The sequence below is a fragment of the Podarcis erhardii genome (assembly GCF_964252035.2).
Source record: "Podarcis erhardii genome assembly, chromosome: 16".
Lineage (NCBI taxonomy): Eukaryota > Metazoa > Chordata > Lepidosauria > Squamata > Lacertidae > Podarcis > Podarcis erhardii.
Window position 1 is genome coordinate 6907021 of NC_138514.1, and position 14773 is coordinate 6921793.

The 14773-nt window shown below is 42.2% G+C and overlaps 1 protein-coding gene across 2 annotated transcripts in view; it reads left to right on the plus strand.

Annotated features, from left to right (window-relative positions):
• SLC18A1 (solute carrier family 18 member A1) overlaps positions 1-14667 on the plus strand; it is a 44337-nt gene extending 29670 nt beyond the window's left edge. For both annotated transcript variants that reach the window (XM_081843307.1, XM_081843308.1), the window contains exons 11-16: positions 1623-1701; positions 6294-6345; positions 8372-8435; positions 10822-10941; positions 11420-11553; positions 13927-14667. In XM_081843307.1, coding sequence (XP_081699433.1) covers positions 1623-1701; positions 6294-6345; positions 8372-8435; positions 10822-10941; positions 11420-11553; positions 13927-14040 — 563 coding nt within the window. In that variant the 3' untranslated portion in view covers positions 14041-14667. The remainder of the gene's footprint in view (positions 1-1622; positions 1702-6293; positions 6346-8371; positions 8436-10821; positions 10942-11419; positions 11554-13926) is intronic.
• Positions 14668-14773: the final 106 nt, after the last annotated feature.

The following is a 14773-nucleotide window of genomic DNA, read 5'->3' on the forward strand; positions in this document are numbered from 1 at the left end:
GTTAGCCACTGTGAGAACAGGATGCTGGACTAGATGGGCCTTTGACCTGATTAATCTTACGTTCTTAAGGCTGATGAATGACATCATCATCATTTTGAGTATTTTTGAACTATTGGCACAGGGCATTTTTCAATTATTGCTTTTATTTGCCTAACCTGGTGTTTCACAAGCAGAAGAGCATGGATTTTCCCAGAGCACTGGCAAGATAAACATAAGGGTTTATCTTAGAGGAAATTAAACACAAATGGCTGGGTTTCAATAAGGATGCTGTGACATATCCAGGCAAACAGAGGTGCCTGCAGCACATTTGTAAGCCGGAGGAGAGTAAATTAAAGCTAAGCAACTGCCAACCGACAGCCTGTCAAATATTTGATTTGGATTTAATTATAACTGCAGATCAAATTGTTGTTCTCTTGGTCCAGAGCATGAGGCTGAAGTGAGGGAGGAAATGGGTTGTTTTAATATGGACTAGTTTGAAAAAGGGGTCTGCCATGGAACTTGTTTTGAATGCAACTTAGGTATGGAATATCTATGATGCCCAGGGATTCAGGAGTATATCTCAGTCAAGATTTTGCAAATGATCAAAGGAGCTAGGGGTAAGATTATCTCATGACACCTTCAAAACAAGGAGACACAGGAGCCTCCCCCCACATGGGCTCTGAAGATGTTATTTGACTACATCTCCCCCATCATCCCTGGCAACTGCCTATGCTGGATGGAACTGGTGGGGGTTATAGTTCAACAACGTCCAGGGAGCCAGTAGTGGGGAAGTCTAGTTAAGGCAATGATACCAAGTCTGATTGCCACCTTTCACCACAACTGGCAACATGGAATCTAGTTTTTCTTATTGTACATGCCCCTCTTTCTCCCCTTAAGAGTACTTAGGAATAGCCTTACTGGATGGCTCATTTGGTCAATCATCCACTTTCCAGTTGTGGCTATTCAGATGCTATTCAGACTGGGCAACCCAGTCAGATGGACGGAGTACAAATACATTATTATTATTATTATTATTATTATTATTATTATTATTATTATTGAAATCCCACAAGCAGAGATTGAAGGCCATGTTTAGGGGATGGTCTCCTGATAACTGGGAATCTGTGTTTGTAAATGAGATACCCACCAGAGTTTTGAGAACATGATACCTGTGCAGTTTGGAGAGGAAGTGGATAATAATAATAATAATAATAATAATAATAATAATAATAATGCTATTATTTTTATATGCCGCCCATCTGGCTGGGTTTCCCATCTGGCAACTGGTATTCAGCCAATAACACCATTATAGCTGGAGGTTTAATTTTGTTATGATGGCTAATACCCATTGTTAGACCGGTCCTCTGCAAATATGTTTCATCCCATTTTAAAATCTTGTCCCTCCCCCACTCTATAAAGAAATAAATATATAGGGACATATCTTCAATGCATACGTATTGGTTTAACAAGACCTATTGTCCCTGACCATTGTTAGATGATTGGCCTCCTGTAGGTGTCCGCTGCTGCATTTATGTATCTCTGCATGTGACAGGGATTTAAGGAAAGGTCTGCGAGGTCATTCTGTCCCTTTGCAGAAAATGCCATGTGCTTTTATTTCAGACTGATGCTTCTCTGTTTTGCAGGGGTAGCTTTCTTGCCTGCTAGCCTGTCTTACCTAATTGGTACCAACCTCTTTGGGATGCTAGCCAACAAAATGGGGCGGTAAGTGGAGGAGCCCAAAGATGTTTGAATCCTGCAAATCCGTGAGTCACTTTTATGACTTTTGGGAAACACAGGACTTGCCTTAAAAACCTATTCGTACCATTGCCCCATCCATCTCGGATGCTGACTGGAAGCAGCAATCCAGCCTTGGACTTTTTGCATGCCAAGTTTAATAAAGGCTTCCCCTTTCATGCTGTTTTTCCCCCTAAATGAAATAACGTCAAACGTAACCTTTATTTGTAGGGCCGCAAATCCAGCCCCCTGTTTGCCCCCTTCTTTCCATTTTCTTTTTTTTTGCCATATAATTTTTATTATTAAACATAAAACACAAACATAAAACAAGACAAACGACAACAACAACGAAAAATAATATATATATATACAGTAATTTCACATCATTTTCATCACTACATTTTCTTTCAAACTTCCCTCAGCTGTCCCGTAAATCATCCGTATTCATCACTTTCATTACGCATTCCTCAATCTTGTATTGACATTATTTATCTCTTTTCCTCCTATTCCCTTTAATCAATACTTATTACTTTTTTACAGTGCTTCTTTAAATCCCTTAAGCGTCATCTTTCCTTTACTTAAGCATTCCAGATAATCTACATATTTCTTCCAGTCCCCGATGAATTTTTGGTCTCTTAAGTATCTAATCTTTCCTGTCAATTTATCTAACTCTGCGTATTCTAACAATTTTGTTCTCCAATCCTCTATGGTCGGTATTTCCTGTTGTCTCCATCTCTGGGCCAATAACACTCTTGCGGCTGTGATTGCATATCTAAAAAATTTACAGTCTTCCTTTTTTATTTCCTTTCCTATTAGTCCTAGTAAAAAGACTTCTGGCTCCTTTCTAAACGTATACTTTAAGATCTTCTTTAACTCATTGTATATTTTCTCCCAGAAGTCTTTCACCTTCCCACAGCCCCACCACATGTGATAGAATGTACCCTCCTTATCCTTACACTTCCAGCATCTATTGCATGTCTTATACATCCTCGCCAATTTCACCGGTGTCATATACCATCTATAAAACATCTTCATCGTGTTCTCTTTTAACGTCGTACATGCCGTGAATTTTAAGCCCTCCTTCCATAATTTTTCCCATTCCTCAAATTGTATATTGTGGCCCACATCCTTTGCCCAACTAATCATTACCGACTTAACTTCTTCATCTACCAGGTTCCAATCCAATAACAGTTTATACATTTTTGATAAATTTTTCGTATCATTACCTATAACCTCGCTTTGAAATAACGATTCTTTGTCCATGAAACCTCGTTCTTTACTGTCTTTTTTAAACACCTCATTCATTTGGAAATAGTGCATCCAGTCATAAACATATTCCTTCACCTGCTCATACGGTTTTATTTTCCACTTTTCCCCTTCTTTATATAACAGTTGGTCATATGTTATCCATTTACTTCCCATATTTAATCTCTTTATACTCTTTGCTTCTAAGGGTGAAAACCAGCGTGGTGTTCTAAGTTCTAATAGATTTTTGTATCTGTCCCAGACCTCAATTAAGGGACCTCGGAATATGTGGTTCTCAAAACCCTTATGGACTCTCTTTTTTTCGTGCCATAGATAAGCATGCCACCCAAATCTGTTGTTGAATCCCTCCAAATCCAACAGTTCGTTATTCTTCAATTTAATCCACTCTTTCGTCCAGCAAAGACATGAGGCCTCGTAATACAATTTCAGATCTGGCAGGGCAAAACCTCCTCTTTCTTTTGTATCTGTTAACAATTTAAATTTGATTCTCGGTTTTTTGCCCTGCCAGATGTATTTTGAGATCACTCTTTGCCACTCCTTAAAGATCTTAATTCCCTTAATTATGGGGATAGTCTGAAATAGGAACAGTAATTTTGGGAGCACGTTCATTTTGATTGTAGAGATCCTTCCCCAAAATGACAATTTCAATTTTGCCCACACCTCCAAGTCCTTTTTGATTCCCTTCCAAGCTGGTTCGTAGTTGTTTTTATATAAATCTATATTTTTGGGAGTTATCCAAATACCCAGATATTTTACCTTTTTGACCACCTCTATTTGGGTTATTTGTTGCATTGTTTCTATTTGGTCTTGATCCATATTTTTTACTATTATTTTTGTTTTTTTCTTATTGAGTTTAAAGCCTGCCAGATTTCCAAACTGTTCCATTTCCTCCAAAACTGCTTTTATCGTACTTGTTGGTTCCTCAATCATTATAGCCAAGTCATCTGCGAATGCTTTGGTCTTGTACTCATTCTGTCCGATTGTCACTCCCTTTATAGCCTTGTTTTGTCTGATCGAATTCAAAAGAACCTCTAATACCGTGATGAAAAGTAACGGCGAGAGAGGGCATCCCTGCCTCGTTCCCTTTTGTATCCTTATTCCTTCTGTAACTACATTATTTATAATCAGTTTAGCTTTCTGATCTGTGTAAATAGCTCTGACTCCCTTAAGAAAGTCTTCGCCTATCTCCATGTATTCTAGATTTCTCATCATAAAGTCCCATATTATGTTGTCGAATGCCTTCTCGGCATCTACAAAGATCATTGCGGCTCTTTTATCAATCCTATCAGACAGGTATTCCATCACATTAACTATATATCTTATGTTGTCTTTCATCTGTCTGTTTGGTAAGAAGCCGGCCTGGTCTTTATGTATGATTTCTGACAGAATCTTTTTCAGCCTCTTTGCTAGAATTGCAGCAAATATCTTGTAATCTAAGTTTAGGAGTGAAATCGGCCTGTAGTTTTTGACTTGGGTTAGATCTGAGTCCTGTTTTGGGATGAATGTAATGAACGCCTCCTTCCATGTTTCCGGGATTTCTCCCTCTTTTAGAATATTGTTCATCACTTCCTTCAATGGTGTTATCAAAATTGGTTCCATTTCTTTGTAATAACAGGCAGTGAAGCCATCCGGCCCTGGTGCTTTCCCCCTTTTTAACTCTTTAATCACCTCTTTTATCTCTGCTATATCAATTGGAGTGTTCAGTTGGTCTCTTTTTTCAGTCGGGATCTTTTGTGTCTTTTTCTCTTTCAGGTATCTCTCTATTTTCCTCGAGTTGTTTCTTTCTGTATTTTTATATAGTCTTTTATAGTAGTCCAAGAATCCCTTTCTTATTTCCTTTGGGTTGGTAATCTCTTCTCCTTCTATTATAATCTTATTTATTGTATTCTGTTCTTTCCTTTTTTTTAATAGCCATGCGAGCCATTTTCCTGATTTGTTCGCAAATTCAAAGTTTCTTTGTCTCAACTTCTTTATATTCCACTCTATTTCTCTATTTATTATAATGGCAAACTGTGATTGTAAAATTTTAATTTTTTCTTTTATCTCCAAATTGTTTGGTTTCTTAATTAATTTTTGTTCATTATCCATAATTTGCTTCAAAATTTCTTTTTTCTCTTTTTCTCTATTTTTGTTTTTAATTGAATTTTGCTGAATGAAGAAGCCTCTCATTACTGCCTTGCTGGCATCCCATACTACTTTATCCTTTGTGCCTTTGTTACAATTGGCTATGAAATATTCTGATAATTCCTTTTGCGCTTTTTCTACTATTTTCTGATCATCTAGGAGATAATCTTTCAATCTCCATCTAAAGGTTCCTTCTTCGAAGCTTCTTAATTCAAATTCTATCGGGTTGTGATCAGAGATTACTTTCGGTTGAATTTCTATCCGTTGGGTTCTTGGTGTCAGTTCACTCGAGATCCAAATCTGGTCGATCCTTGACATTGACTTATTTGGTTCAGAATAGAATGTAAATTGTTTGTCTAATGGATGCTTGAGGCGCCAAATATCTATCAAATTGCAACTCTCAATCATCGAAAAAAAGGATTTTGGTAGTTTTCCTTCTTTACTTATTCCTTCTCTGCATCTGTCCATTTCTAATGAGGTCACCCCATTCATGTCACCCATTAAAATGATTTTTTGATCCATATATTCAGATAGATTCTCTTCTAACACCCTATAAAATTCTGTTTTATTTCCGTTCGGTGCGTAGATCCCCACAATAATCAGATTTTCTCCATGCCAGATGATTCGAACCGCAATTATCCTTCCTTCTTCGTCCTTGAAAATTTGTTTCGCTTCAATTTGTTTTCTAAAATATAAGACCACTCCTCTTTTTTTCTCCTTGTCTAACGATACAAATTCGTTTCCCAGTCTTTTATTAATTAAAATTTTTTTGTGTCTTCTTGCTACGTGTGTCTCTTGTAGGCATATGATGTCTAAATTTTTCCTTTTTAGAAACTGTTCAATACTATTCCTTTTCTTTTTTTCGTTCATCCCATTTATGTTCCAATTCCAAATTTTTAGCGCCATGATATCTTACTTTGAATAAAGTCTAGCTGTTTACCTATAATTTGTCTGCCTCTTCTTCTTCCTCTTCCTCCATTTTTTTCTTTCCATTTTCTTGGTCAACAGTACCCTTTCTGAGATGTACAACCAGAACTGCACATAGTATTCCAAGTGTGGTGTCATCGTAGATCTGTGTAACAGCAGCATGAGATTGTCAGTTTTATTCAACCTGCTTAGCTTCAGAAAGGTTGCTGTGCCCTTCAGATCATGCTCGGATCTCTCTCTCACCAATTGCCTTTTCTTTATAGGTGGCTCTGCTCACTGATTGGGATGGTGGTAGTGGGAGTCAGCCTCCTTTGCGTGAGTACACTAGTGAATCTGTATTCCATGACTGACAGGCAGAGAAATCAGCTGTAATGGGGAGCCAGGCCAAGAAGCTGCAGGGCCAGCTTAACTCTGGCCCTCTGTGTTATGAGTGGGAAAGGAATCCTGGAAGAGAATTTGGTGGCAGCAGACTAGTCAAGAATTTTCTGTGCTATGAACTGAAGACCAGTGATCCACCAGGAAAGCAAAATCCACCCCCCACCCACGCAAATAGTAAGGCAGTAGCCCAATTCAGACTTAGGTTTCTCTCCACTGAACAGTGGTTTGCTCAAGTGATGAATTAAAGTCATTAGCCATCTCCTTCCATGCCCATCTTTACAGGTGAAACTCGGAAAATTAGAATATCGTGAAAAAGTTCATTTATTTCAGTAATTCAACTGAAAAGGTGACACTAATATATGAGATAGACTCGAGATATGTCAAACCTTTATTTGTTATAATTGTGATGATTATGGCGTACAGCTGATGAAAACCCCAAATTAACAACCTCAGAAAATTAGAATATTAGATGAAATAAGCAAAACAAGGATTGCAAATAGAGCAATATTGGACTTCTGAGAAGTAGAAGCATGCATATGTACTCAGTACTTGGTTTGGGCCCCTTTTGCATCAATTACTGCCTCAATGTTGCGTAGCATGGATGCTATCAGCCTGTGGCACTGCTGAGGTGTTATGGAAGACCAGGATGCTTCAATAGCAGACTTCAGCTCTTCTGCATTACTCGGTCTCATTTAATATTCTAATTTTCTGAGATTGTTAATTTGGGGTTTTCATCAGCTGTACGCCATGATCATCACAATTATAACAAATAAAGGCTTGACATATCTCACTTTGCATGTCATGAGTCTATCTCATATATTAATTTCACTTTTTAAATTGAAATTACTGAAATAAATGAACTTTTCCACGATATTCTAATTTTCCGAGTTTCACCTGTATATGAATTGTCAAGCCATGGTTTCCTACCATGTCCAAACCAGGAAACTGTGGTTTAAGCACTCCCCATGTCATGACCCATGAAACCAGCAGCAATCCAGGCACAGAGTCAGACGCTGCAGTCTCACCAGATAAGCAGCAGGAGCGTGACCTTGAACATGCTGCAGAAGATCAGACGACCTCTGGATCCGAGGCTATCCAGCAGGGAACCCCTGGAAGAGCCTTCTGTACCACCAAGGCCTATAGGGCCAGGGCCAGGACCCTCCCAGGCACCTCTCCTTGAAGAAACAAACTTCAGCTGAAGGGCTGGAATATCGTGGGATGGGCCATGGATGGCTTGCTGGAACCCTGAATAGGGACACTCCACACTGTGACATTTTTGTCGCAAGACTCCTAATCAATGTCATTCTTGGTACCTGAGTCGTCATGTTGGATTGAGATGTGTTCTTTCATTCAGTGGTGAAGCTGCCTGCTCTGGCACCGGGGGAGGAGAGCAGGCAGGGGTGTGGCTGGCGCACACCCCGCAGGGCGGGGCATGTGTCCTGGGGGCATGTGTACCGCCTGTGGGGGCGTGGCGCCCAGCATGGTGGGGGGTGCGCGGCACGTGCCCATGGGGGACGGTTGCAATGGCACCCTCTCCCTGATGGTGCCGGGGGTGTGCTTCCCCTGCCCCCCCCCCGTTCCTCTGCCAGTGCTCTCATTTCATATCCAGGTGTTGAACTTACATATCCATGCTTTTAAGTCTGTAAAGCAGGGGTCGGCAAACTTTTTCAGACCTTGTGAGGGGCTGGACTATATTTTGATTGGGGTGGGGATGAATGAATTCCTATGCCCCACAAATAACCCAGAGATGCATTTTAAATAAAAGGACACATTCTACTCAAGTAAAAACATGCTGATTCCCGGACCGTCCGCAGGCTGGATTTAGAAGGCGATTGGGCCAGATCCGGCCCCCGGGCCTTAGTTTGCCTACCCATGCTGTAAAGGAAATAAGAAGCAGGGCACTGTTTTGGCTTTTATTGTCCTTTCCAGGCCTTACCCCCATCTCATTTCTTTCGTTCTACAGGTCCCCCTGGCTCAAAATCTTTATGGACTCATCGGTCCTAATGGTGGGGTTGGCTTCGCCCTTGGTAAGGTTTTGAAGCTTTCCACAGCAAACACATAGAGCAAAAACGCATGTTGAAAAACAGCCAAACAGCTTTAGAAAGGCTGGTGGGGAAATTGCAGGCTTGAAGTTAAAATAAAAGATCCAGCTTAGCATGACAGGAAGAAAGGTCATGGGGCAGTCTTCTCCTGGATATGCGGCTTTTCTGGATGTGTGTGGGGTTTGACATGAAGAAACTATTCCCTCCTACAATACCCCCACTTGCAATCCAAAGTGGTGCAGTCCAGGATGAGGACACATGCACTGTCTGAAGGCCCTTGGATTTTGAGAAGGGCTGGAGGGGAGGTCACTATCGTCCTGCATGGACAGGGCACTTCAACCATCAGAGGAGACCCATCCTTGTTCTAGCCAGGAGCCCACCAGGTTTGACCCTTGATTGTCCACACTTGAGATACCTCCAGACTGTCACTATTTTGTGGGAGGGATTCGAGTGCATTGTGCCAATTTAGGTTTGCACAATTAAACTGGATTAAAGCGCTTGTGCAACAAATCTACTTTTTAAAAGAATTGGCGTTTGAAAAGTGACAGGGAGGTGCATTAAAAAGTGTGAAATGAAAGAATAATGCTAAATAAAGACTGAATATAGTCTAACCTCTGCATTAGCTTTATGCAAGCCAAACACTGTTCCAGCAGGCTGTTCTTACATTGTTAAATGAGGGTGGTTGTTCAATAAATAGTTTGCCTCAGGAAGTCCTTGGAATAACAGGGGTCATAAATATGGATGAGAGAGGCCCCTTGGCCCTTTATATTCTGCAGCAGCAGGAGCTGGACAAGTCTAGAAAAACTGTTGTCTTTTTAGTGGTGATAACTCAGACAGTAGAGACTTCTACTTTAGAAGAAAGAAGGAAGCTGAAAGGAACAGGTACTGCAGGAATGGAAGAGTTCCCTGCGTTTCATCCTGAGCAGCTTGAATTCCCAAGACTTGCCTTTTATAGGGTTCACTCCCTTGTGAAATCTGAATACCCGGAGATAAATGATATTTTCGTAATACATGTTTACAAAAATATCCCCTGAACTTTGGGTCAGGGGGACTTCAAAATCAGGGCAAAAATGTGACCCATTTTGGGTTGGGACTCCGATTTCAGTAAAAATATTGCAGTCTTTGACTGGATCTACACAGATAAAACGCTACAGAAAAACATGTTCTACAAACCCTTAACGACAGATCACTGCTCTACAATGCCATCTGCTGCCGCATGTTTATAACGCAGTTATAACAATACAGTATACCATATTTTTCCCGTGTATAAGACTAGGTTTTTTTTCCTATAAAAGAATGTCAAAAATTAGGGGGTGTCATACTCTGGGCCATCTCCCCCCATTTTCTTAAATCTGAGTCCCCCAAAATAGTCTTATGCATGGGGGCTTTGCTATTGGTATAACAGAAATACGTTCCTTTGATAGACATCTGGCCTTCTGCATCTCAGCTTTGTGTTCATCCTCAGTCTGCACTGAAGAGACAGGGTGACTGCAACATTGGGATAAGAGAGAACAAACAAACAAACAAACAAACAAACAAACAAACAAACAAACAAACGGTGCATGCTGGACCAGGAAACACATTCTAGTTTAGTTGACTTTTTGCATCTGACTCACAAGCAGGGAGCTTAAAGGGAGTCAACAGATGAGTTATTCAGTGTTGCCATTTCAGGTTTTTGTGATGGGGCAGGGCAAAGATTTTGGGTTGCATCGAATGTTAGTCATACACAGAGTAGACCCACTGAAATTCATGGACCTAAATTTGTCGTCCTCATTAATTTCTCAGTACTCTGAGTATGACTAATACAAGCCTTTGCCTCTATGTGCCAGGGGAAATTCCCAGGGTAATTCAAAAGGTCTGCTTGGAATATATCTTCTAGACTGAATTGCATAAACATGGTGTGTTAAGAAAATGGGGGAGGCAATGTATTTTGGGGTTATTTGTTGCTGTTATTTCATAGCCACCATATCTAACAACCAATAAATGTTAAGTGGAGATATTTTTTTTATCCCAGCTTAGATACAATAAAATTATACATATATATGATTGCTTCACAATGTTTCACAGGGATTCATTAATATTATCAGTGCTTTTTTCCTGGGGGACACACAGGGATACGCATAACCCTAAACATTTTGTAAATCTTTGTACTTTTGTCCATTTACTGTTTTTATTTCCCCCGATTTGAACTATAAAATGGTGATTTTCTTGAGTCAAAATGAGAGTACCCCTAAACATTTTTTTAGAAAAAAAGCACTGAATATAATATAATAATATTAATATTTCAGAACAATAATCACATGTGGTTTGAAACCTGGGCTATGGTTAAATACGTCTCATGGCATTTCTCCCCCTTTTGTTCTGGGAATAGGTATGGTGGATTCTTCAATGATGCCGATCATGGGATATTTGGTGGACCTCCGCCACACCTCTGTCTATGGCAGTGTCTATGCCATTGCTGACGTGGCCTTCTGTATGGGCTTTGCTTTTGGTATGGATGAGTACTCAGCCGCCCTGTGGTTTCTTTGCCTATCGGCTGCACCCATGTGCTGTTCATTTCTAGCTTTTAAATATTTACTCCAACCAATACACCATGCTGGCCTATGACTGCTCTGACAGCATCATGAACACAAACCATCAAGAATGTGTGCTAGAAAAGGACATTTGGAGAGGTCCTCAGGCTGCAGTAGAACATTTGGCCTTTTTTTTTAATTTCAACTGTAATTTGCCAAAACAAAAAGTCACCTCAGAGAGTCTATTGTGTCCCTTGCCCAACCCCAGAACAGATGCAAGTTGTGATTTGTAAAGTTGTCTTCATCCCCCCCCACCAGCTCCCAATCAGCCCACTGTCTCTGAATACTGCATAGCTTTTGAAGGACACTGGATGTTGAAAACAGAATTGACTGCACAGCCTGAATGCACTTAGCTCACTGAATTAACTAAGCACTGATATTATTCTTTGCTTGCAGGTCCCTCTATTGGGGGTTCTCTTGTACGGGTCATTGGCTTTCCCTGGCTGATGGTCATCATTGGAGGGATCAACCTTGCATATGCCCCTCTCTGCTGGTTCCTGCGGAGCCCACCAGCCAAGGAGGAGAAGATTGTAAGTTCACCCCCGAGGGAGTCATCTGACCGAATCCAAAGGGTTCCTCATCTTCTTGTTTATTTATATAAAACATTTTGGACCCCACCTTTCCGTAATGTTTCCAAGGTGCCTACCAGCATCTGAAACCAATAAACCAAAAGTAATATCAAAAGGGGGGAAATTCCAGCAGGTGAAGTCCAAATGTAAGCAGCTAAAATATCCACTCTGGCCTGTGCCATTAAGCAGGGGAGCAAAGAGCATTGGGAGACTGCTGCTGGATCCTGTAGAAAATGTGGATCCAGTAGAATTACCGTATTTTTCGCCCCATAGGACGCACATTTTCCCCTCCAAAAATGAAGGGAAAATGTGTGTGCGTCCTATGGGACGAATGCAGGCTTTCGCTAAAGCCTGGAGAGCGAGAGGGGTTGGTGCGCACCGACCCCTCTCGCTCTCCAGGCTTCAGGAAGCTATCCGCAAGCCTTGCAAGCCCGGCAGGAGCTCCCGCCGGGCGTGCGAGGCTTGGGGCGGCAGCCTGCTGCCCCAAGCACGCGGAGCCCTCCAGAGGGCTCCCCGTGCTTCGGGCGAGTGTCTCCAAGCCTTGTGCGCCTGGCGGGAGGTCCCGCCGGGCGCGCGAGGCTTGGGACGGCAGCCTTCCGCCTGAAGCACGCGGAGCTTTCCGGAGGGTGCCCCGTGCTTCGGGCAGGCGTGTGCAAGGCTTGGGGCAGCAGCCGCGGCTGGGGGGGGAATATTTTTTTTTATTCATTCCCCCCCCCCAAAAAAAACCGATGTGTGTCCTATGGGCTGGTGCGCCCTATAGGACGAAAAATACGGTAATCTGGAACTTAAGAAATACTTAGAGCTGAAAGAGATGGGGGGGAAGTGTAACTCTTCCAACTTCCACCTTCAGATCAATATATTTTTCAAGGGAGAAAAGGGTAACATCCCTCGCTGCAGAAGAGATGACTGAGAGGCTGAACTTCCCAGGAAATTCATCACGGAAAGGGGAGGTCCTGTTTGGCCCCATCCATTGGCCAGAGAAAGTGCAGCTGCAGTGAGCTTGCTTAACCCCTCCTTGTCAAAAAGAACAATGGGGAGTTGCCCCAGGATTTCAGAACTGAGCACACTCTGGCCACATTCACTAGCCACGGGACTAAAGGTGGCTGGGATGGAGGTTTTTGTATTATTTGGACTGGCAAGCTTCCTTGCAAATAATCTGAACAAAGGGTTTGGTATGCATTTTCAAGATGAATCCCAATTAAGAAAATATTATAAAGTCATATTCATGCAGAGGCTTACGATGATCTCTCAGTGTGACAATTCTGTGCAAAATTGAAACTGCCAGAAGCAACCTCCAAGGAAAGGGGGGGGGGCATGACATTTTGTGCCTCCAGCGTTGCTCCCTCTTTAGGACAGATTGAGATATCTATGCATAGCCTGTGCCTCTTTTGCAAATAGGAAAGATTGTGAGCAGCTTCTTGTTGGGTGATCTGCAAAAGTGAGCAAACATGTGCACGCTCAGTTTCTTTAACGCTAGTCTGTTAATTATTGAAACTCCAACCATGCCTTCCTCCCTTCTTTCCATCTGGGCTGCTATGTCCAGAGCACCCATTAACAGCAGCCTGCGTGTGGCACGGGTGCAACTCTGGCTATGTGCTGATCATACGCTTAAAGCATGAGCAAAGCCTCTCCAAAGCATCCTGGGAACCATAGTTTGGTAAGGGTGCAGGGCATTGTGGCTCTGTGTGGGACAAACCAGGGGTCTTTGGGGGAAGTTGTGTGGTCGCACACAGCCTATGACTACAACTCCAGAGGGAGGGAGGAGTTGTTTGTATACAGTGGTACCTCGGGTTAAGAACTTAATTCATTTCAGAGGTCCGTTCTTAACCTGAAACTGTTCTTAACCTGAAGCACCACTTTAGCTAATGGGGCCTCCTGCCGCTGCCACACCACTGGAGCACGGTTTCTGTTCTCATCCTGAAGCAAAGTTCTTAACCCGAGGCACTATTTCTGGGTTAGCGGAGTCTGTAACCTGAAGCATCTGTAACCTGAAGCGTATGTAACCCGAGGTACCACTGAATTTGGTTGTACTAGAGCAGGGGTTCTCAGTGTGCCGTTCACTGGGACAGGTGGATAACAGGACCTTTGAGACCTTTTCCCCTGAAGGGCCAAGCCAGTGCAAAAGACCTGACGTTCAAGATTGAATTGATTTTAGAATGCTGTGTTACTTTTATTGTTGTTAGATGCTCTGAGCGCAGCTTCGGCTGGGGAGGGTGGGATATAAATAAATTATCATTATCAACATCATCATCATCATCTCTTGGCCGGCACCTTACAATGCATCTGATATTTTTTGTCCTGTCTCTCCCCGCTACCCCCACCCCACTTCCAAAGGCAATTCTAAGCCAAGAATGCCCCATGCAGACCAGAAGCTACACCACACAGAAGGCCCTCCAGGAGTTCCCACTCACAGACAGCAGTGATGAAGAAGCTGAGACTGAAGAATAGGAGCTGAGAGCGATGAGCAGAACTGAGACTCAATCAATGGCTACGTTGTCAAGTCAGTGCAGCCCCAAGTCAAGAGCAGTACTCTAAGGGGTCTCCCTGGGATGTACTATAATAAATGGTGGAGGATGGCATTAGAATGCAGGAGTGGGTCCTGCAACAGAATGCTGCAGCCTGGGGTACTCCCTACTCAGGATTCCAGCTCCTCCGTTCCATTCCTTCTCCCTCTGGCTTGCCAACTGGATTCCACCTTCATTCTACAGCCACTGAGCAAGTTGAGTCCTCATCAACTGTTCTTGGGTCCCCCCACCCCAAGATTCTCTCATACTTCTGCAAACTTTGAAGTTTCCCAATGCTTGCTGATGCCTCTTTCTTGTGTGTGGGTGGTGCCATTTTGGCAACATAAGCAATGACACTCCTACTCTGAACCCTGGAAACAGAGGGAATGTCAATTTATGTGCAGTGTGTAGGCAAACTAACACCCTTGCTTTGAAACACTTCCCATTTGCCATTCAGAAGTTAAATATCTTCCTATGGCTATTTGAAACAAACAGATGTGGCCAGTCTCTGCTATTCATCTAAATATTGTTTGCTGTCTTATTATTGAGTGATTAAAGCTATTTGACTTATTCTTCTGCTTGATCCGGGAATAACGTCCTTTAGCAACCTCTCTGCATCAGGAGGGGTACAAATGTTTTAACTAAAATTAAAATAAAATCTCACACACCCCAAAGAG